This window comes from Lathyrus oleraceus, chromosome 7, assembly GCF_024323335.1.
Source record: "Lathyrus oleraceus cultivar Zhongwan6 chromosome 7, CAAS_Psat_ZW6_1.0, whole genome shotgun sequence".
In the NCBI taxonomy this organism is placed as follows: domain Eukaryota; kingdom Viridiplantae; phylum Streptophyta; class Magnoliopsida; order Fabales; family Fabaceae; genus Lathyrus; species Lathyrus oleraceus.
Window position 1 is genome coordinate 148409171 of NC_066585.1, and position 21977 is coordinate 148431147.

The following is a 21977-nucleotide window of genomic DNA, read 5'->3' on the forward strand; positions in this document are numbered from 1 at the left end:
GTGACACTTTCATTTTGAAAGTATTTCTTTGATACTTTCTAGTCGAGGGTGCTTGAAAGATTATCTTCACAAATAGTCAGCAATTGAAAGGTCAGGATATGTGAAGAAAACAAAACATACTAATATAAGACAAACTCAATTTAAGTAAAAAACAAGTCCAATACCCATTAATAAATTGTGACATTCATTTTGGAAGTATTTATTTGATACTTTCTAGCCGAGGGTGCTTGAAAGATTATCTTCACAAATAATCAGCAATTGAAAGGTCAAGATATGTTTGGACCAATTTTACAATAAATATATTAGTCACATATAAAATTAATGTATCATATGTAAATCACTAGGTTGTTTGGTTCAAGTGTAAGTAGTTATGTTTCACATAGCTTCTGAATGGATAACATGTTAAATTTATTTGAAATTGACTCATATACCTAATATCTCAAGAATTTGAATGGATATGTGACGCCTCCCTCTCTTGTGGTCTTGGAGAATTTGACTGTTGTTGCTCCCGTGTTTCCTACACTTTGCAACAAGTGGTATTGGGGCTTTGTTCGACTTGGTGGAAAATCATGAGTTGAATTTTATGTTGGATATTGTTATAGAATATGTGAACTCAAACATGTGAGGTAGATTTGATTTATAAGAGAGGTGACTCATATGCTTAGTATTTTGAGTGGATATGTGACATCTCTTCGCTCTCTCTCTCTCTCTCTCTCTCTCTCTCTCTCTCTCTCTCTCTTCTCTCTCTCTCTCTCTCTCTCTCTCTCTCTCTCTCTCTCTCTCTCTCTCTCTCTCTCTCTCTCTCTCTCTCTCTCTGTGAACATTTGGTTATTTTGTTGCTCACATCTTCCTCAAACTCCCCCAACAAGTGGTAATAGAGCCCTAGTTTGACTTGATAAGGGTGTGGGAGTTGAATTCTATGTTGGGTCTTATTAAATGAGGTAAAAACTCACCTTTGTGGAAATGATTGTCAGGTTCAATGATGAGTAGTTAAGTCCCACATCGTATGAGAATGAGTATATATAAGAGAGGTGATGCATATATTTAATACTTTAAGATTTTGGGATGAGACATGGTGTCTCTCTTGTGGTCTTAGAGAATGGTCTTGTTGTTGCTCTCGATTTTTCAGACTCTTCATGATACAAATTGTTAGTGTTATTGAAATAATACATGTTGAAGAAGTTTCACATCGTCAATTATAAATAAAAAATAAAAAATCCAAAATCATATATATATATATATATATATATATATATATATATATATATATATATATAGATATATTATATATAATATATATTATATATATATATATATATATATATATATATATATAATATATATATATATATATATATATATATATATATATATATAATATTATATATATATATATATATATTATATATATATATATATAATATATATATATATATATATATATATTATATATATATATATTGAAAGATAGTTATATGTTTTTATAAAGAGAGTTTTTTTTAATTTAAATATTATGTCCTAATATTATTATTATATTCTTTATTTTTCACTAACTTATTTCCCCAACACCAATAACCTCTAAAAAAATCCTCATCCACCAAGACACTCGACATAAAAAGTTAGCCATTTTTATACATTAAAATGAAATTAATTCTAACTTTTTTTTTTGCCATTTTTCATATACATTTTGACAATTATACATATTACTAAAACCAATTTTAATCTAAAATATCCAAACAACATGTATCCATGAAAAATCAATTTTACATGCATATATTTAAATACAAATTACTTTACATTTTCAACTTTTTTTTAAAACTAAAATCAACTTTGACCACTGTAAAACCAGTCCATTATTCCCATGGTATAAAAGCAAACTTCCATGAAATGTTTTTTTTCTTTTCACTATACATATACTACTATATACACTACATAGGTATATAGATAAAGAGAGCTTTACAAACAAACAAGACTTGGTTTCAACCTTACCTGCTCAAGGTGAGGGGTCAATCAAAACACCAACAAAGCAAAGCAAGAAAAGTTATATAGCTACTAGCTATGAAGAAAAAGCCATTTTAAAAAAAAAGCTGATTTCATAAAGCAATACTACTAGTACTACTTTTTCTCTCTCTCATCCTCTTTCCTCCTTCTGTTCTTTTGCTATTATCACCTCCCATCTTTCTTTCCACGAATAAAGCTGAAATCCCACTCACTATTCCAATCTTCACCACCACCACCACAACCACCACCTCACCTGCACTGTACCTCACTGCACAGATTCTCTCAAAACTCCACCCATGTTAGAAAACAACAACAACACTACAAATTCTTCTTCTGATACTGCTTTTCCATTATCTGAAAATGGAGGTGCTAATAGTAATAACAAAAGAAAAAGAAGACCAGCAGGCACACCAGGTAACAATAACAACATAATACAACATAACATAAAAAAAAACCAAATTTTTTTTACCTTTTTTTCATTACTTTCATGATTTCAACCTTAAAAAAATTATCTTTTTTCTTCTATGACAGATCCAGATGCTGAAGTTGTGTCTCTTTCGCCAAAGACTTTGTTAGAATCTGATAGATATGTATGTGAGATCTGTAACCAAGGCTTTCAAAGAGACCAGAATCTTCAAATGCATAGAAGAAGACACAAGGTGCCATGGAAATTACTGAAGAGAGAAACAACACAAGGATTGAAAAAGAGGGTTTTTGTTTGTCCAGAACCAAGTTGTTTGCACCATGATCCTTGTCATGCTTTAGGTGACCTTGTTGGTATAAAAAAACACTTTAGAAGAAAACATAGTAATCACAAACAATGGGTTTGTGAAAAATGCAACAAAGGTTATGCTGTTCAATCGGATTATAAAGCTCATATCAAAACATGTGGTACTAGAGGACATTCGTGTGATTGTGGTCGTGTCTTTTCCAGGTTTATGCTTTTTCTTTCACTTTCGTTCTTCATTCTTCAAAGTTTCCATCTTTATTCTAGATAGCATCTTTCTCTCTCTCTCTCTTTCTTTTTCTGTGTGTGTGTGATTCATCATTCATCAAATTCAGTTCTCTGCTGAAAACAATTGATTGTGTTGTTAACAGAAACCAAATTAGTAATACTATTATAACTATTTGATTATTCTTCTGCACCTATAGTTTCCTAGGAAGTCAAACCCTAAATTTTTACTAGTTCCAATGAAACCATGTATAATAGGGAAGAACTAATTTGTAGAGTACTATTGTAATAGACCCTATTTGATCACTCTATCTTAGTATTTTATTAATTAATCACTTTTCCAAATAATCCATGACCCATATCTTTGATTAATTATTAATTAAGATTTTTATAAACATATACATATACATAAACAAGAACATATCTTTGTTTGACCAAGATATTTTTTAAGATTAATTAAACCATAACATTCATTAACATATATAATATCACAATCCAATCTTATAATCTAGTATAATATATAGGTTGTCTTTGGATAACGAGTTTAATAATGCACTTATAACATAAGTGTTTGTTAAGTTATTATAAATATAAGAGAATTTATTAAAAAAATCTCGAAATGTAATAAGGTTTGGTTGTTCCTGATGTTATGCTAGTAGATAAACTCGAATAAATCTATCGGAGTAGAATTATAATATATGATTAGTGATCTAAAGATGCATTTGTCCTTTGATTAGGGTGGAGAGTTTCATAGAACATCAAGATGCATGCAATGTGAGAGGGAAGAACCAACAACCAGAGTTTCAAGCAACAACTATTCAACCTGCATGTTCTTCTAGAACAGCTTCAAGCACAAGTCCATCAAGTGAGGCAAATTTCAGTGTGTCAGCTCCATTACAAGGACTACCAATTATCCTTCCAAAGCCATTTGACAAACCTTCCACCTCTCATCAACATAACTTAGAGCTTCAACTCTTGTTACCTTCTTCTACAAACCCTCGAGCCGAAAAACAAAATCCGAACCATCAAAACTACGAAACGACGCATTTGAAACTCTCCATAGGAAGTAATAACGAATCAGAGAAACAAAGGAATTCCATTTCCACCTCTACATTGGAAGTAACAAGGTTGAAGGAGTATAATACCGAGGAGCTAAAGTTGGCGATGGCGGAAAAGAGTTACGCAGAAGAAGCTAGAAAAGAAGCTAAACGACAGATTGAAATAGCTGAAGTTGAGTTTGAGAATGCTAAAAGGATAAGAAAACAAGCTCAAGATGAACTTGGAAAAGCTGAAGCTTTGAGAAAACAAGCTGTTAAGAAAATAAGCAACACTGTTATGGAAATAACATGTCAAGCTTGTAAACAACAGTTTCAATCTTCAACTTCTGGTGTTCCTTCAGAAGAAACATCCATTGTTATGGGCTACATGTCCTCAGCCACCACAGAAGGAGAAGCAGAATGACAGAAAAAAAAAACTTCAACTTAGTTTCACAAATAAGTCATATGGTTCTTTCTTTCCTTATTCTTTTTTTCTCTGATTTGCATTACTCGAGAAGAAGAAAAAAAGTTCATATTCTTTATTAGATATGGTTGTTGTGGAGATGCTTTTTAGGATTTAGGTTTGCTTTAAATGTTTTGTAACTTTTTTGCATTTTTGTTATTTTGACACATTCATGTTCATTTGTTGTATTCAAAAGATCAAAATAATATTTGAACTTAGCTTTACATTTATAATTCATTCCTATAGTTAACAAAATTACACATGATGGATTATTGAATTATACTACTCCATTAGAGGCAATGCATGCATGTGGTGAGAAAGAGAAGAAAAAAAAACAAGACAAAATTATTAATGTTGTTGAAGTATATGTCCTTTAGCTAAGGAAATGGACCCTTTATAATATATATTAATTGAATGACACATGTGACATTCATCTGGGTGAATGATGGAAGTAGGTTGGGGACCATTATATTTTTCTATACAAAATTATAACAAGAGAAGAGGGGCTATATAAATATACCACTTTAGATGAGAGAAAATAAAGGGTCATTTTCTATGTGTTATATAAAAAGACAGATGCATGTTTTTCAGTGCCATGGTTGAAAGAGGCATTCGTCTCTCTCAACATAAACAAACACACACAAAGGTCTAAAGAGGCACATGGTTTTTACAGAGGGGAGAGGTTGCAGTGTCAGCAGAATAGTATAGGGGTGAGTCAGTAAAGTTGCTTTTTCATTTATTTAGTTGCAATTGTAAATTGGTATGGACCCCATAGCTACACATTCTTTAGATGATTTCAATGAGATTAAAGTTAATTAATGCAAAGAAAATGAAGGACTATGTGTTTGACTTTATCTTACTTTCTCATCCTTCAATTTTGTGTTTCCTGCCTAGAAATTGAGTATTATAGATTGGCAATAATTTAAATGATTTATCATTTTATAAAAAAAATATAGTTATAAATATCATGGAAATTTGTTTTATAAAGTACTACTGTATTTAGTAAAATTTTAAATTTTTATTTAAAAGAATATGATAAATATTTTTCCCACCCATCACTACTTTTGAATGTGTGAGATGTTGCTACTATGATCCTTATTTATATAAAAAATTAGAAATACATTTATTCTTATATTTGTCGAGAATACAATAGTGTAGACCTCTTGTGATGTATCGGTCGAGGTTTTTTTTATTGATTTGTAAAAATTGTGATTATTTCGGTTGAGGGTTTTTTGTTTATTGATTTGTAGAAATTATGATTATTTTCTCAAATACGAGACCTTGTATTTATAGCCATGGCTCCTTAAAGAAGGATTAATTTCTCTGCTTGTAATCCATGTATCTTATATTTATTAGGTTTGACCTATTTGGGAGTAAAATGGAGTGAATTACTCCTTATATCTTGGGAGTATGGCAATGATTAGAGAAAACCAACTACATCGTTGTTTAACTTCTCCGATAAGTGTTTGAACGTTCCTTTTATCCATTACTAGTAGGAGAGTTTACGGGTTAGGATGTTTGGGCTTCATTGGGCCTGATTTATAATATATTAGTTCATAGTCCCTTAAACACGAGGCTTGTGGAGGAGAACTGGTTAAGTCAAGATATATTAGTTCACAATCTCTCAAAAAAGTGACTTGTAAGGGAAAAGTGATTGATTCAAAAAAATATGATGGTTCACACTCTCTCAGGTATGAGGAACGTAAGAGCGGGTTGATTAAAGGCTAAAATGTGTAAGTTCATAGTCCCTCGGGTGCGAGACATGCAGGGGACAAAGTGCTTTAATAATTTGTCTATGACCTAGTCTTTGAAGTGTGTATAAATAACATTTTTAACCTATCACGAGATTGTACCATGATGAGGTTTAAGGAAACATGTCATTTCTTGATATTAACATCTCGGTCACACCTTAGCGGATCCGCTTCACTAAGTAATGTGGTAGACAATTCACCAACGAATATATAGCGCAATGTGGCGAGCTTGCCTTTATAACTCGTCAAGTGCCTCGCATCGCCTATGTTTTTTAAGACTTTGTTGAGCATTTCATGCAATCTAAAGTGAGTGGATTGAGGTCAGGGCTATCTGAATCTGTGAGTCTTGGCATTTTTTATGCGTAAATCATAACTCGACAAGTTCATTAAACTTGTTCGAAGTGGTATAAAATACTTTATTTGATGAATACATTACAACTTAGAGTGCCCATTTAGATAATCTGACATATGAGCAAAAACAATCATCGAGTTCATCGTGTTTTTTATTGAAAATTAAGCAAATTTATCTCACCATCTAATTTTATGTTATCATATTAAAGGTCGATTGATCTTATACATTTATTCTAAAGACGAATATTATATACATTCAAACATGTTATTGATATACCTCTCCCATTAACTTCATTGATAATGACTTATGTGTCAGTTTTATTCAATTATTTAGTTTATACATCTTGCAAATCGGAGTTTCGGGAGATTTTGAATGACGTTATTTTGGTTTTTGTTGACTTGTCGTTGGCAATATGCCCGCGAAGGATGCATGTTGGAACAAGTTTTCTTTTACAATTATCCTTGAGTTTTTATGATAACAAAGTGCATAGAACAATTTTGTACTCTAACTATTTTGCTAAGTGTGTAGAAAATAGAAAAAAAAATTATGATTCTGAAGACGTCCAGACTCTGAACTAAAGGATAAATTAAATGCGTGTTTATAACGAAGTCAAGCATTTGATTTGATAAGTCAACGTTTCTGAAAAGAAGCCATCTAGATAGATTCTAATAAACATTATAACTACCAACTTCTAAAAGTCTCAACACCCTGAACTCCAAAGACTTAGAAGTCTCACCAAGTTCTGAAGACATAATCTGAAATCTACTACAACTTCATCAACTTGTATACAAAGCCTCTGACTAGAAGATTAAATCCAAAGGTCAACGACTTATTGATGTGACATAAGTATAAAAGCAAATCTACTTTCTATGTAAAGTAATGTACTTTGTACCAAAGAAGTTTCTCATATCCCATCATTCTCACTAAATCTCTGCTGCAAGCGCCACTCTAATGTTGCAATATGAAGTGACCTTCATACAACTATTACATTGAGGATATTCCAACTTCACCCTCCAACAAATCTATTTCTTTCTATATAAAAATATCTTTGAATATTGGAAAATATAGGAACTGATTTTCATATTAATGCATAAACTCAAAGAACATACGTGAAAGAGAAGAATAAAAGAAGTGTTCCTCACACTCATACACTTAGAACATTTTTCTTTGAATATCTTTGTTAAGTGTAACATTTGTTTTTAAACTTGTGTATCTGCTTTTTGAAGCATCATGTAAACACAAAACTTGTTATCTTAACCCTTGGTTAGTTTCCTTGAGAGACTAAGTTTGGTCAAAATTCTCAAGAAGTCATTGACAGTTACTCTGTGAGTTGTATTTCCTTGAGAGACTATGGTATAGTCAGAATTTCAAAAGAAGTATTAGATTGTGTGTCTTTGAGTTTGTTGTAATCAGTTTGATTATTGGATTAAGTTCTTATTGAGAAGGTGAAATCACTCAAGTAGATGGACTGGATGTAGCTTCGTTAACACGAACAAGGATAAAAATAAGTGTGTTCTTATCTTTATCATTATCTTTGTTGTTTGATATATTGGGCTGCAAAAGTTTTAAATCCAGAAACCCAATTCACCCCCAACTTTCTTACACCTCCAATTGGGATTAGAGCTCCGTTTATGGTTTTTGACTACTTTTTGTCGAACACTTAACTGTGTTAGATAAAAACCATCTTTTTAAAACACAATATGCCTCATGCAAACCTCCTATTTTTTATGGAGAAAAATTTGTCTATTAGAAAGATAGAATCAAAAGTTTCTTCATATGGTGTGATGTTGATCTATGGGATATGGTCATAGATGGTTACACACATCCGACAAGTGAAGATGGCACTAAACTTGGAAGAAGAAAAATGGATGATAAACAAAAAAGGGATCACAAGAATCATCATAAATCCAGAACTATATTATTGAATATTATTTCTTACTATGAGTATGAAAAGATAATAAATAGAGACTCTGCTAAGTCTATATTTGATTATTTGAAAATGACTCATGAAGGAAATGAGCAAGTTAAAGAGACTAAAGTCTTGGCTTTAATCCAGAAATATGAATATTTCAAAATGGATGAGGGTGAAATGATTAAGGAAATGTTCTCAAGATTTCAAAATCTTGTAGTGGGATTGAAAGTCTTGAACAAAGGCTATACCACGTCAGATCATGTAAATAAAATTATCAGAAGTCTGCATAAGAAATGGATACCAATGGTAACAACACTTAAGGTGTCAAAATATCTGAATAAAACTACTCTAGAGGAACTTATAAGTGCTCTGAGGAGTCATGAGATTGACCTTGAGGAACACGAGCCTCGAAAAAAGATTAAGTATGTGGCTCTAAAATCCAAAAGTAAATATGAGAAGACCAAATCTCTTCAAGCTGAATAAGAAGAGCCTGAAGAAAGTTCAGAATAAGAAAATGGGGTCTCTTTAGTATCTAGAAGGGTCAACCAACTCTGAAAGAAAAGACTGACGAAGTTCATAGGTCACAGAAGAACAAGTGGACAAGCTCAGTTAACCTCTGGGCAGAAGAAGTCACCTGCTTTGAGTGCAAACAGCATGGGCATCACTCCTTATATCTTGGGAGTATGGCAATGACTAGAGAAAACCAACTACCTCGTTGATTAACTTCTCCAATAAGTGTTTGAACGTTCCTTCTATCCATTATTAGTTGGAGAGTTTACGGGTTAGGACGTTTGGGCTTCATTGGGTATGATTTATAATATATTAGTTCATAGTCCCTTAAACACGAGGTTTGTAGATGAGAAGTGGTTAAGACAAGATATATTAGTTCACACTCTCTCAAACACATGATCTGTAAAGGCAAAGTGATAAAATCAAAATAAAAATGACGGTTCACACTCTCTCAAGCATGAGGCATGTAAGAATGAATTGATTAAAGACTAAAATGTGTCAGTTCATAGTCCCTCAGATGCGAGACATGTAGGGTACAAAAGTGCTTAAGTAATTCATATATGACCTAGTCTTTGAAGCGTGTATATATAGACTTTTTAACATAGCACGAGATTGTACCATAATGAGGTTTAAGGAAACATGTCATTTCTTGATGCGGACATCTCGATCATACCTTAGTGGATTTCACTTCACTAAGTATGTGGTAGACTATTCACCAACGAATATATAACACGATGTGGAGAGCTTGCCTTTATAACTCATCGAGTGCCTCACCTCACCTACGTTTTTAAGTCTTTGTCGAGCATTTCATGCGACCCAAAGTGAGTGGATTAAGGTCATGGCTATCTGAATTTGTGAGTCTTGTCATTTTTTATGTGTAAATCATAACTCGACAAGTTCATTAAACTTGTTCTAAGTGATATAAAATACTTTATTTGGTAAATACATAACAACTTAGAGTGCCCATTTAGATGAGCTGACACATGAGCAAAAATAATCATCGTGTTTTTTATAGAAAATTAAGAAAATTTATCTCACCATCTAATTTTTTGTTATCGTATTAAAGGTTGATTGTTCTTATACATTTATTCTAAAGACGAATATCAAATACATTCAAACATGTTATTGATATAGCTCTCCCATTAACTTCATTGATTATGTCTTGTGTGTCTGTTTTATTTAACTATTTAGTTTATACTCTTGTATATTGGAGTTTCAGGAGATTTTGAATGATGTTATTTGGTTTTTGTTGACTTATCGTTGGTAATATGCCCCAGAAGAATGCATATTGGAACGAGTTTTCTTTTAAAACTATCCTTGAGTTTTTATGATAACAAAGTGTAGAGAACAATTTTGTACTCTAATTATTTTGCTAAGGGTGCAGAAAATAGGAAAAACAATTATGACTTTGAAGACGTCCAAACTCTGAACCAAAGGATAAATTAAATGTGTGTGTATAAGAAAGTCAAGCATCTGATTTGATAAGTCAACGTTTCTGAAAAGAAACCATCCAGATAGATTCTAATAAACATTATGGCTACCAATTTATAAAAGTCTCAGAACCCTGAACTCCAAAGACTTTGAAGTCTCACCAAGCTCTGAAGACATAATCTGAAATCTACTACAACTTCATCAACTTGTATACAAAGCCTCTTATTAGAAGATTAAATCCAAAGGTCAACGACTTATTGATGTGATAGAAGTACAAAAGAAAATCTAATTTCTATGTAAACTAATGTACTTTGTACCAAAGAAGTTTCTCATATCCCATCATCCTCACTAAATCTCTGTTGCAAGCGTCACTCCAATGTTGCAACATGAAGTGACCTTCACACAACTATTACATTGAGGATATTCTAACTTCACCCTCCAACGAATCTATTTCTTTCTATATATAAAGGTCTTTAAATATTGGAAAACATAGGAACTGATTTGCATATTAATGCATAAACTCAAAGAACGTACGTGAAAGAGAAGAATAAAAGAAGTGTTTCTCAAACTCATACACTTAGAACAACTTTCTTTGAATATTTTTGTTAAGTGTAACATTTGTTTTTAAAGTTGTGTATCTGCTTTTTAAAGCATCATGTAAACACAAAAGTTGTTATCTTAACACTTGGTTAATTTCCTTGAGAGACTAAGTTTAGTCAAAACTCTCAAGAAGTTATTGTTAGTTTTTCTGTGAGTTGTATTTCCTTGAGAGACTATGGTATAGTCAGAATTTATCAAGAAGTCTTAGACTGTGTGTCTTTGAGTTTGTTGTAATCAGTTTGATTATTAGATTGAGTTCTTATTGAGAAGGCGAAATCACTCAAGCGGGTGGACTGGACGTAGCTTCGTTAACAATGAACCGGGATAAAATCAATTATGTTCTTATCTTTGTTGTTTGATATATTGGGATGAAAAAGTTTTAAATCCATAAACCCAATTCACCCCCCCCCCTTTCTTACACCTTCAATTGGTATTAAAGCTCTGCTTCTGGTTTTTGACAACTTTTTGTCAAACACTTAATTGTGTCAGATAAAAATCCATCTTTTTGAAACACAATATGCCTCATGAAAAGAATGATAAAGATCATTATTCTGTAAAGCCTCCTATTTTTTATGGAGAAAAAAATCGACTATTAGAAAGATAGAGTTAAAAGTTTCTTCATAGGGTGTGATGTTGATCTATGAGATATGGTCATAGATGGTTACACGCATCCTACAGGTGAAGATGGCATTAAACTTGAAAGAAGAAAAATGGATGATCAACAAAAAAAAGGATCACAAGAATCACGATAGATCCAAAACTATATTGTTGAATATTATTGAAGGAGAACGGCGATCCAAAACGCAGCAGAATATAAAATTTTCTCCTTTAGTGATCCTTACGAATGGTCGTGATCAGTGATAGAATATTTACCTCTTGTGACGATTGAAACCTTTGGTGCAGATCTCTTGTGACGATCAAAACCTTTGATGCAGATCTACGGAGCGATCACGAACGTTGAACGATGACAATGTCTCTACTCAGTCCACACGAACGGATTCCTTCAGTCTCAGTGCTAGCTGGTACGAATGAAGGCTTTGAGTGAGAGAGAGAGAGAGAGAGAAAAAAAACGAAAATAATGCAACCGCAATGAATGCTTCTGCACAAGGGTTCTATTTATAGAACCACTTGTGTGGGCTTCAAGCTAAAAAGCCCACTTAAGTGTATGTGGCCCATATCTTATAATATGCCCAAAATCACTTAAGCACGTGGTATCTTAGCATATTTCGTATTCTACTTAAGTACATCGTACCTTACGATGTCCTACAATTCACTTAAGTGCACCGTACCTTACGGCATTCCTTAGTTACTCTATCTCTCATCAATTCGTCCTTTGTGTGTGACCCTGTAGGTTTTCGCGGCATTGGCAATTATGTTAAATCACGCATTTAACATAATAAACAGTGAGCGGTATCTAGCAACACATCACTGCTACCCAAGACACAAAAATGTCATGTGATCTGACAAATCCTTATGTGATAATACTTATGTGCATAATTACCCTTTTGCCCTTATGTCTATATTGAACACAAGGCATCCGTGTCATCCTTGTCCAGTTCAATATTGGGCCCATAGACATTTATCCTGTTATGCAGGATGGGCAAATTCCATCTAGGTCACTCATGTCCCTCAGCATGCTTCGTGGAGTACCCATCAACTGTCTTTATGGTTATCCAGTTACGGACAACGTTTGATCAGCAATAAAGCACTCGGCTCTACATCTAGGGTCCATAGTAGTTTCAGGTCGAAGAGTGGTATGCATAATTATCACCATGAGAATAACTTATGACACTTTACATAACTTTCTATATAGTATTCTCATAACGGGTCAATCCGGTATAAATATTACTCTTAATATTCATACCTATGTTTAAGACTTGATAACTCCTTATCCATGATCCATGAGATGTGATCATCAGTCTATATACATAATAGTCTTAATGCTTTAATGTTATCCCGCTTCACAATAAAGCTCGACTATGGATAATTTAAGAATAGTGTCCTTATGTTTAATGTGATCTCATGATTAAGTCATACTTGATACATTAAACGGACTAGCTATTCTAGGGATTTTATTAAACAAACAAAATAAAGAAAAAACCTTTTATTATTAATAAATAATTCGATACAAGTACCAAAAGTATTGCCCTCTAGGGCTTACACCAATAATCATTTCCTACTATGAGTATGAAAAGATAACAAATAGAGACTCTACTAAGTTTATATTTGATTATTTGTAAATGACTCCTGAAGGAAATGAGCAAGTTAAAGAGACTAAAGTATTTGCTTTAATCCAGAAATATAAATATTTCAAAATGGAAGAGGCTGAAGTGATTAAGAAAATGTTCTCAAGATTTAAAACTCTTGTAGTGGGATTGAAAGTCATGAACAAAGGTTATACCACGCCAAATCATGTAAATAAAATTATCAGAAGTCTGCCTAAGAAATGAATACCAATGATAACAACCCTTAAGGTGTCAAAAGATCTAAATAAAACTACTCTAGAGGAACTTATAAGTTCTCTGAGGAATCATGAGATTGAACTTGAGGAAGACGAGCCTCGAAAAAAGATTAAGTATGTGGCTCTAAAATCCAAAAGTAAATATGAGAAGGTCAAATCTCTTCAAGCTGAATAAGAAGAGTCTGAAGAAAGTTAAGAAGAAAAAGATGAGTTATCTTTACTCTCTAGAAGGGTCAACCAACTTTGGAAGAAAAGATTGACGAAGTTCATAGGTCATAGAAGAACAAGTGGACAAGCTCAATTAACCTCTAGGCAGAAAAAGTCACCTGCTTTAAGTGCAAGCAACATGGATATTACAAAAATGAATTTCCCAAACTCAGGACTAAAAAGAAATTCTTTATAGAGAAAAAGAAAGTTTTTATGGCTACCTGGGATGACTCAGAAGCTTCAGAGGATGACTGTGAAGAAGAGAAGGCGTACATGGCACTGATGGCTAGCTCATAAGTATCTGATTCTAGGTCAGAATCAGATTCAAACCCCAATGAGCTATTCTCTAATCTTATTCACTCCGAAGTTGAATTTTGTCTCATTGAAATTCTTGAAAATTTTCATAGTCTTCAGAACAGACACAAAGATCTGAAAAGAATCTATGTAGCTGACTCTGAAGCCCTTAGTGAGTTGAAGAAAGAAAAAATTATTCTTGAAAAAGATAACTTTGCTCTAAAAAGCAAGAGTAAAGAACTTGAAAAAGAAATTCTTTAAGAAGCTCTTATGGACTCTGATGAAGTCATAAAGAAATATGACATGGCTTTTCAAAAAATTATTGCTCAAATCATAGATAGAAGTAAAATGGCTTCCATGATATATGGAGTAAGCAAAAATGGTAAAATAAAAGGTCTTGGTTATGTGTCGCCCACACACTCTAGGGCCAAACCTAATTCTAAATAAAAGGCTACAAAACCAAAAGCTTATACTCCTATTTCACTTATGAGCACACACATGATTATGCTGCACATAAACCCCAGGTTAAGAAAAACTCTGGGAAAACTAACAATAAGGGACCCAAAAGGATATGAGTACTTAAAGATAAAATAGTCTATGTTGCAGACATCCTTAGAATCAGAGTTGAAAACACCAGTCATAGTACCTGGACTCTGGATGCTCACTGCATATGACGGGAAGAAGGCATATGTTCCAAAGTCTAGAACTTAAGCCTCGAGCCACTGTAGGTTGCAGAGGCAATAAAAAAAGTAAGATTATTGGCTCTGTAACTATTGGTAATGGCTCTCTCTCTTCTATAAATAATGTTTTACTTGTTAAAGGGTTAATGCATAACTTATTGTCCATAAGTCAATTAAGTTAAAATGGTTATCATATTATCTTTAATAAAAAATATTGCAAAGTTGTTAGTCAGAAGGATGGCTTTGTACTCTTCAATGGCAAGAGGAAAAAAAACATTTATAAGATTAGACTTTCTGACTTAAAAAATAAAAATGTTATATGCCTCATGTTTGTGAAGGAAGAGCAATAGACTTGGCATAGGAATTTAGACCATGTTAGCATGAGAAGGATCTCAATGCTTAGCAAACTGAACTTAGTCAGAGGCCTTCTAAATTTGAAGTTTGCTTCAGATGCTCTTTGTGTGGCATGTCAGAAAGGCAAGTTTTCGAAAACTTATTTCAAATCCAAAAATGTTGTTTCAACCTCTAGGCCTTTGGATCTTTTACACATTGACCTTTTTAACCCACTGAAATCAGCCTCTGTCAATGGTAAAAAGTATGGTTGTCATTGTTGATGACTACAACAGGTGGACATGAGACAAGTTTCTTAAACACAAGTATTAGTCATATGTTGTGTTTGCTACCTTCTGCTCCCAAGTACAAAATGGGAAAGGCTTTAAGATGTTAAAGTCAAAAGTGATCATGGTGGAGAATTTAAAAATAAAGAATTTGAAAAACTTTTTGATGAACACGACATTTCACATGATTTCTTTTTCCTTAGAACACCTCAGCAGAATGTAGTTATAGAAAGGAAGAATAAAACATTGCAAGAAATGGCCAGAACAATGATCAATAAAACAAATGTTGCAAAGTACTTTCAGGAAGAATTAGTTAACACAACGTGTTACATTCAGAATATGATCTCTATAAGACCTATTATGGGTAAGACTTCTTATGAATTATGGAAAAATAGAAAAAACAACATTTCATATTTTCATCCTTTTGGATTTTCTTATTTTATTATGAAAACTAAAGAGAACATAAAAAAGTTTGATTCCAAATCAAAAAAATGTATCATTTTATGATACTCTGAACGCTCAAAATGCTACAGAGTATATAACACTAAAAAAAGAATTGTTGAGGAATCAATTCATGTTAAGTTTGATGATAAGATTGACCTTGACAAGTCAAAGCTATTTGAAATGTTTGTAGATCTAGAAATTAGTTAATCAGATTCTGAAGGCAAGGAATTTGAAGTAAAATACTTTGAAGACTCTCAACACAAAGCTGCTCAATCTGAATCAGAAGCTCATTCATGTTAAGGCGGAAAAAATTTGAGATTAAGCTATTGATTAACTTAACTCAGAAAAAGTAAGAGTCACCATTGAACTTTATTGTTTCCAAAGGGAAAGGGAAAAAGGTCTCATAAAACCCATAAAAGGTCAAACAAAATAGAAATCTGGATACGGGGGTTGATTATGTAAGGGGAAGATATTAGCACCCCTCACATCTATGGTACTCCATAGGAACCACTTGCAAATCTGTGTTTATAAAAAAAGTTGGATTATTTGTTGATTGATTTTAATTTGAAAAGACATTTTTTTGTATTTGAGTGGAAAACTCGGCTTACTACTCATAAGCATAAGGAAATGAGCATTTGCATCATCTTGATATGGAGAACTTTTACTTGGACTTTCTCACAAGAACGTCTCAACATTCAAGTGGAAAATGTCAATCATTTCTCAACATATTGTAGAAGTATAGTGGTTTGCATCAGTACAAGAATAGACTAACATCCAATCTTTAAAAAAAAAGACTCTTAAAGAAAAGTGCACAAATGCACAAAAAGAAGTTTGACGAGGTTTGTCTTTTTTAGAAGTTTGAAAAAAAAAGAGTTTAAGTATGCTTATTTGTTTTAGCATTTATTGAGAAAAAGATTTTCTGGATCACTTGACAAAGTCAAGGTTTATTAAGAAAAGGTGTGAAGTTTGAAAACAAGAGGTTTTTGAAATAGGGAGAAGTTAGAGAGATGAAGAGACTATCCTAAAGCATAAAGTAAATGACATGAAATAAAAGGTCTCATTGTAAGGTAGCCCAAGAGAAGGCCTTTGTGTGTGCAAGTGCACTAACCACAAGATGGAGCAAGAATTTGACATTGGTAAAAATAAGCATTTGTTTCCCTTTGGATTGAGCCATAGGATGAAAAAAGCACATAAGCAGATGAATATCAAAATACCCAGATGAACAACAAGGCCACAAAGCCACAAAGAAACATCCAAGTCTTGAATTGAAGATTAAATGGTCCAGAGGGAGCACAAGGTCTAAGATGAATCACAAAGTATCAAATATACTCTAAGCAATGGGAAAGCACTAAGTCCTAAAGTATAAAGTCCAAAATACTCCCCAAGCAAGGGATAGTAACACAAAGTCCATAAGATCAGATTAAAGTTTTTTATGATTTAACCTTTTTTATAATGTTTTTGTTCTTTTGAAATAAGAAAGCAAAAAAGACAAAAAGTAAAAGGAAATAATGCAAATACCATGAATGTAAATGACATAAAATATAAAGTTAGATGTTAGATATTAGATGTTAGAAGGCAAATTTAAGTCATCACATTGGGATCATCTATCAACAAGTCAAAGGACTCAAACATATGCTACACCGAGGGATAAGCTATCACTAACTCAAAGTTTCAAAAATATGATCCAATGATCATCTATTAACATATTGAATTAGAGAAGATTGAATCAACCAAGGGACCATCAATCAATGATTTGAAATATTGAAGATCTCATTGTCGCAACCTGAAAAATACAGTGTGCGAAAAAACAACCGGCGAAAGAAAAAAGATGACAGAAGAGTCGCCACCGTGCGTTATTTATCCCAAAGGAGGGAAAGGAAACGCTCGAAGTAAACCTGAAGAGAGGAAAGGAAAAGACAAGGTCTCGCAACCAAATCTTGGGTTCGGGAGTCGATTATGCGAAGGGAAGGTATTAGCACCCCTACGCATCCGTAGTACTCTACGGGATCCACTCTTGTTGTTCTTGTCTAAAGGGTGTGTGTTTATCTAATGTACTATTTACTAAAAGGGTCAAGAGAAAAATGACTCGCACAGATATCACATCCATTGCATACGTATCTCATCTGAATATGAGAATCAGAGTCTTCGTAGCTCGGCTACCTATGGGTGAAAGAGATGTGTGCTCGCCAAGACATCACGTCTTATGCCTACATATCTCATCTGGAATGAGAATCAGAGTATAATGTAGTTCGGCTAACTAACGGGAACAAAAGTCTCGATTACAACTAGGGCAAGAGAAAGGGAAGGTCTCGATCGCAACGAGGGCGAAAATAAACAAAGATTAGTTGTTAGTTGTCAGTCTAACTCGGCAAGACCTCGCATCTTGTGCCTACGTATCTCATCTGAACATGAGAATCAGAGTTGTCGTAGTTCGGCTGCATAAGGATTGCCATCTGAACATGGACTTACAAAGGAGGACACTAGTTGTGTCAAAGGAGAGTGGGCAATGTGTTCACGTCCTAGCAGTAGGTGTCGCAGCTCGCTGAATCGAGTCTTAGGCAGTTACCTCTTTGCAATAGAACAGACTACATGCCACAGAATTGGAGACGCACGGGAGGTCTAAAAGAATGGGGAAGCTCTGCCCTAGAGTTGTCATGCAATGTGGACCTATGTGTTAGGATTTACAAATCTACATTCGGAAAAGCGTCATTTATCTCTACTCAACAATCGTGGCCGAAACATTGTTTTGTATCTCTTAAGACAATATATATTTCATTTTAAAAGGTTTTTGATTGGTTGGATGTGCTTTGAGTGATGGCGAGAACTAGGATTGGCAAGATATACATCTCGAATCCTAGCCTCAGGAGTGCATGGTATACACCATGTTCCATTTCCATCTTTATTTGCAAAAGTGTTTAATAGAGATTAAGTATTTTTAGGTTTGATTGAGAAAGGGTTTGAAGAAACCGCATTGACAATTTTAGACGATGGCGAGAGCTAAGATTGGCGGGATATACATCTCGAATCCTAGTCTCAGGAGTGCATGGTATACACCATGTTCCATTTCCACCTTTATTGAAAAAGTGTTAAATAAGAATTAGGTATTTTGAGTTTTGTTGTGAAAATGACTTGACCTAGATCAAGTATTGATGGACGTTTGAGAAAGATTTGAATGAGTGTTTGATAGAGCAAAGTGGATAAATTGGATGATGGCGAGAGCTAGGATTGGCGAGATATACATCTCGAATCCTAGTCTCAGGAGTGCGTGGTATACACCACGTTCCATTTCCATCTTTATTGAAAAAGTCTTGACTATGAATTAATATTTTTTGAGTTTTTATTAGAGAAAATGGCTTGACGTTGAATCAAGCATTTGATGAAAGTTTGGAAGAACTGTAATGGAATAGGAGGGAGAAATGAATTGATTTGTTTATTAAGAAAATACTCGACGTTGGATCGAGTCATATTTTTGTATTTTTAGAAATGGTTAATTTTACTCTTGTGTTAGTGTCTAAAACAAATAGAGAAATAAAATAATACAACATTATATACACATTGGGGAAGTGGGGTACATTTTGTCAAATGGGGATTCAAAATCATGAAATAATTAGATCAGGCCCAAACAACAAATGATGCGAAATATGAGTGTAAGTGCAAGAGAACCGGCTCATTGTAAGAAAGCCCAAGATTAAGCTATGTGAGGTTGATGGCGATGCTTAAAAAGCAATCGACTTACAAAGGTGTGGAAAATGGGCTCGATATTAAATCGAGAAAAAATATGATTTTTATAGTTTAAAAATGGTTTTGAATGAATGATGAAATTAAAAGAAGGCAGATCAACCATGAGTATAATAAAAACATAAACATAAAATAAAATGCTAAAAGAAAATAAAATGCAAATGCTGAAAGAAATAAAATGATCAATACGGGTATCGAACCCACTACACTAAAGACCATAGAAACCACCCCTCTCCACCAGACCACTCATGACTAGTTGTTATTTACAATGCTAATTTAGATATATAAACCAAGATAAATTAAAAAATAGAATTAAAATAAAAAAAAACTAATAAAAAAGAAATCTGTTGGACTACCAGTAATTAAACCCAGCCGCTTGGCTGTTGGGTTTTAGAGATTAATGGGTTGGGGAATACCAAAATGATGTGTTAATGTCTACTGGAAATACTCAAAGGTCACTTAAATGGAGTTAAATGGTTTTGGTTTTTAACATTCCTAAGTTAACTAATAATAAAAAGAAAGAAAATGGAAAAAAGCTAGCGTCATTGAACTGAACTCTTCCTCTCTCAAACTCTCCATCGCTCTCAATCTGTACCAGACCACTCTCACGCTCTCAAACTCGCTCATCAACCTCAACGTATCCCTCTTACGAACTCGCTTCTCTCGTCTCCCTCACGAAATCGCTCGCGTCGTCTCTCAAGCCTCTCCCTCGAAGTCTCTCGACGAAATCTCTCTACCTCAAAACCGCTCATCAACGAACACGCTCACGCTCTCAACGAAGTCTCTCTCACACACGAAAAATCACGGCTGAAGCAGAAACAAAGAGCTCACCTTCGGACCTTCGACGGTGACGACAGCTCAGGTAACGAATCTCCCTCCTTCACTCCTTCCAATCGGTTCCTTATTTGGGGATTAGGGTTTTCTTGTGGAGTTTTCCGCCTCCAAGTTTTTCGTTCGTTAATCCCTTTCTCCACTTATTCGCTCTCTCCCTTTATATTTCTGCAGTTAGGGTTTCAATTGGTATCTTTGGTGTTCCAGAAGAGTAACTCTGCAATACCACTTCGGTGCTCAGAAATAGGATCGGCCTCTTTGATGCTAGAATTGGAACAGGTAATCTGAGCTCAAACTTTCTCTTTGAATTTTGTTTCTATTCCAATTTGGGAATTTTCTGGATTTTTAACGCTTGCCAATTGACCCTACCTTTTTTACTGCAGTGAAATTGGTGAGCTTTGGTTAAAAGAAACCGAAGGTGCAGCGCTTGAAAATACAATATCCCGTCCCTGAGTCCAGTCAATTAGCAGCTTGGCACCAGAAATTAACTGTCTCCTTAACTGTACATCAGCAATAAGACCAGAGTATGAAACTTCAAAAACAACACCTCGCTGCGTGGCCATTTGACAAGTTTTGATTATCTTTCCTTCGTTTTGCAGCAGGCTTGTGTATTGTGCAGATGTCCATTTTGGTCTAGACTTGGTTCAGTGTGTTAATGTTTGCAGGTTTATGAAAAATGGATTTGATGTGTTTGAACTCTGACTTGTTGAATGTGTGGTTTTGATAGTGACCAATATGAATTGGTTTAATTTTTGCAGGTTATGGTTGGAGTCGAGATGAGATAAGCTCATATTTGTGATTCTTCTCCGAGCTATGCCAGCAAACAACTAACTGATATCCGGTTTCTTCAAGTTCAAACAATTATCTGTTGCTTGGCTATACAACTCTTGAACTTGATTTAATTCTTTCTCCGCAGCTTCCAATTGCTTCTGAAGTTCTTGACCTATTGCATCATTTTCAGCTTGAAGTTCTGCAATCCGCTTAAGCTGTACCTCTTCACCTGTCTCGGATATTGGAAGCGATGCAACCAATGCATCAAACTGCTTAGCAGCTTTCACCAAAGAAGCACTCATCAGCTTTGGTTCTTCAGAAAAGTTTGCCCCATCCTCCGTAGGCTGTGCAGGTGGTGGTTCATGGTAAGTTCAAAGCCAACATTCATGTGCATTGTTTTGTCAAATTAACCATGTATGTGCCATGTTTGATCATGTGATTGTGGTATTTGATTGATGGTGAAAGCAGGACTATGTCCATCAAAGGAGAGTCACGCTTGGCAAGGCAAAAGTGACCAAGTCACGGCATGGTAAGTGTGGTCTTGAAAATGGGCCATGTTTTGCACTCAGGTATGCAACTGGATTTGCAGCCTTGTTAGCCATTCAGTTTGATGTGGCATGGTTTAGATTTTGGTTTGTCACCTACTGCATTGTAAGAGTTTGAACTTGGTTGCTTTTATGTTGGATGTATTGCAGGTTTTGTCTTGTGGTTTGCCCATCAGTTATGCTGTCATGATTGAATGTTGACTGCTGAATTGTTAATGCAGGCTTGGTGAAGTGAAGTGAGTAAGGTGAAACAGGTCTTATGGTTTGTGAAGCTTGAGGTATGTTTAGTGTCGTGTTGTTTGGATGTGATGCTTCTCAATGGTTTTGAAATGCCATGATTGGGGTTGGTTATGCTGATAATGCAGGCAAAACAATGGCAA

At 34.1% G+C, this 21977-nt stretch overlaps 2 protein-coding genes across 2 annotated transcripts; one reads left to right on the forward strand and one right to left on the reverse strand.

The window, feature by feature from the left end:
* The first annotated feature begins 1971 nt into the window (after positions 1–1971).
* On the forward strand, positions 1972–4690 carry LOC127107519 (zinc finger protein SHOOT GRAVITROPISM 5). Its single transcript, XM_051044795.1, has 3 exons — positions 1972–2415; positions 2533–2935; positions 3691–4690. Exons 1-3 carry the CDS (start codon positions 2298–2300, stop codon positions 4412–4414), a joined length of 1245 nt encoding a protein of 414 aa, XP_050900752.1. The 5' UTR covers positions 1972–2297; the 3' UTR covers positions 4415–4690.
* Positions 4691–21083: 16393 nt separating this feature from the next.
* Positions 21084–21414, reverse strand: LOC127107520 (mediator of RNA polymerase II transcription subunit 21-like). Its single transcript, XM_051044796.1, has one exon. It carries the CDS (start codon positions 21352–21354, stop codon positions 21109–21111), a length of 246 nt encoding a protein of 81 aa, XP_050900753.1. The 5' UTR covers positions 21355–21414; the 3' UTR covers positions 21084–21108.
* Between the last annotated feature and the right edge of the window lie 563 nt (positions 21415–21977).

What these genes read in the sequence shown, in the direction of transcription:
- LOC127107520 (XM_051044796.1), bottom strand. Translation starts at nt 21,354, where the DNA reads ATGAGTGCTTCTTTGGTGAAAGCTGCTAAGCAGTTTGATGCATTGGTT.
- LOC127107519 (XM_051044795.1), top strand. Translation starts at nt 2,298, where the DNA reads ATGTTAGAAAACAACAACAACACTACAAATTCTTCTTCTGATACTGCT. An exon ending in AAGACCAGCAGGCACACCAG is followed by an intron (nt 2,416 to 2,532) that starts GTAACAATAACA and finishes CTTCTATGACAG; the next exon opens with ATCCAGATGCTGAAGTTGTG. An exon ending in TGTGGTCGTGTCTTTTCCAG is followed by an intron (nt 2,936 to 3,690) that starts GTTTATGCTTTT and finishes TCCTTTGATTAG; the next exon opens with GGTGGAGAGTTTCATAGAAC.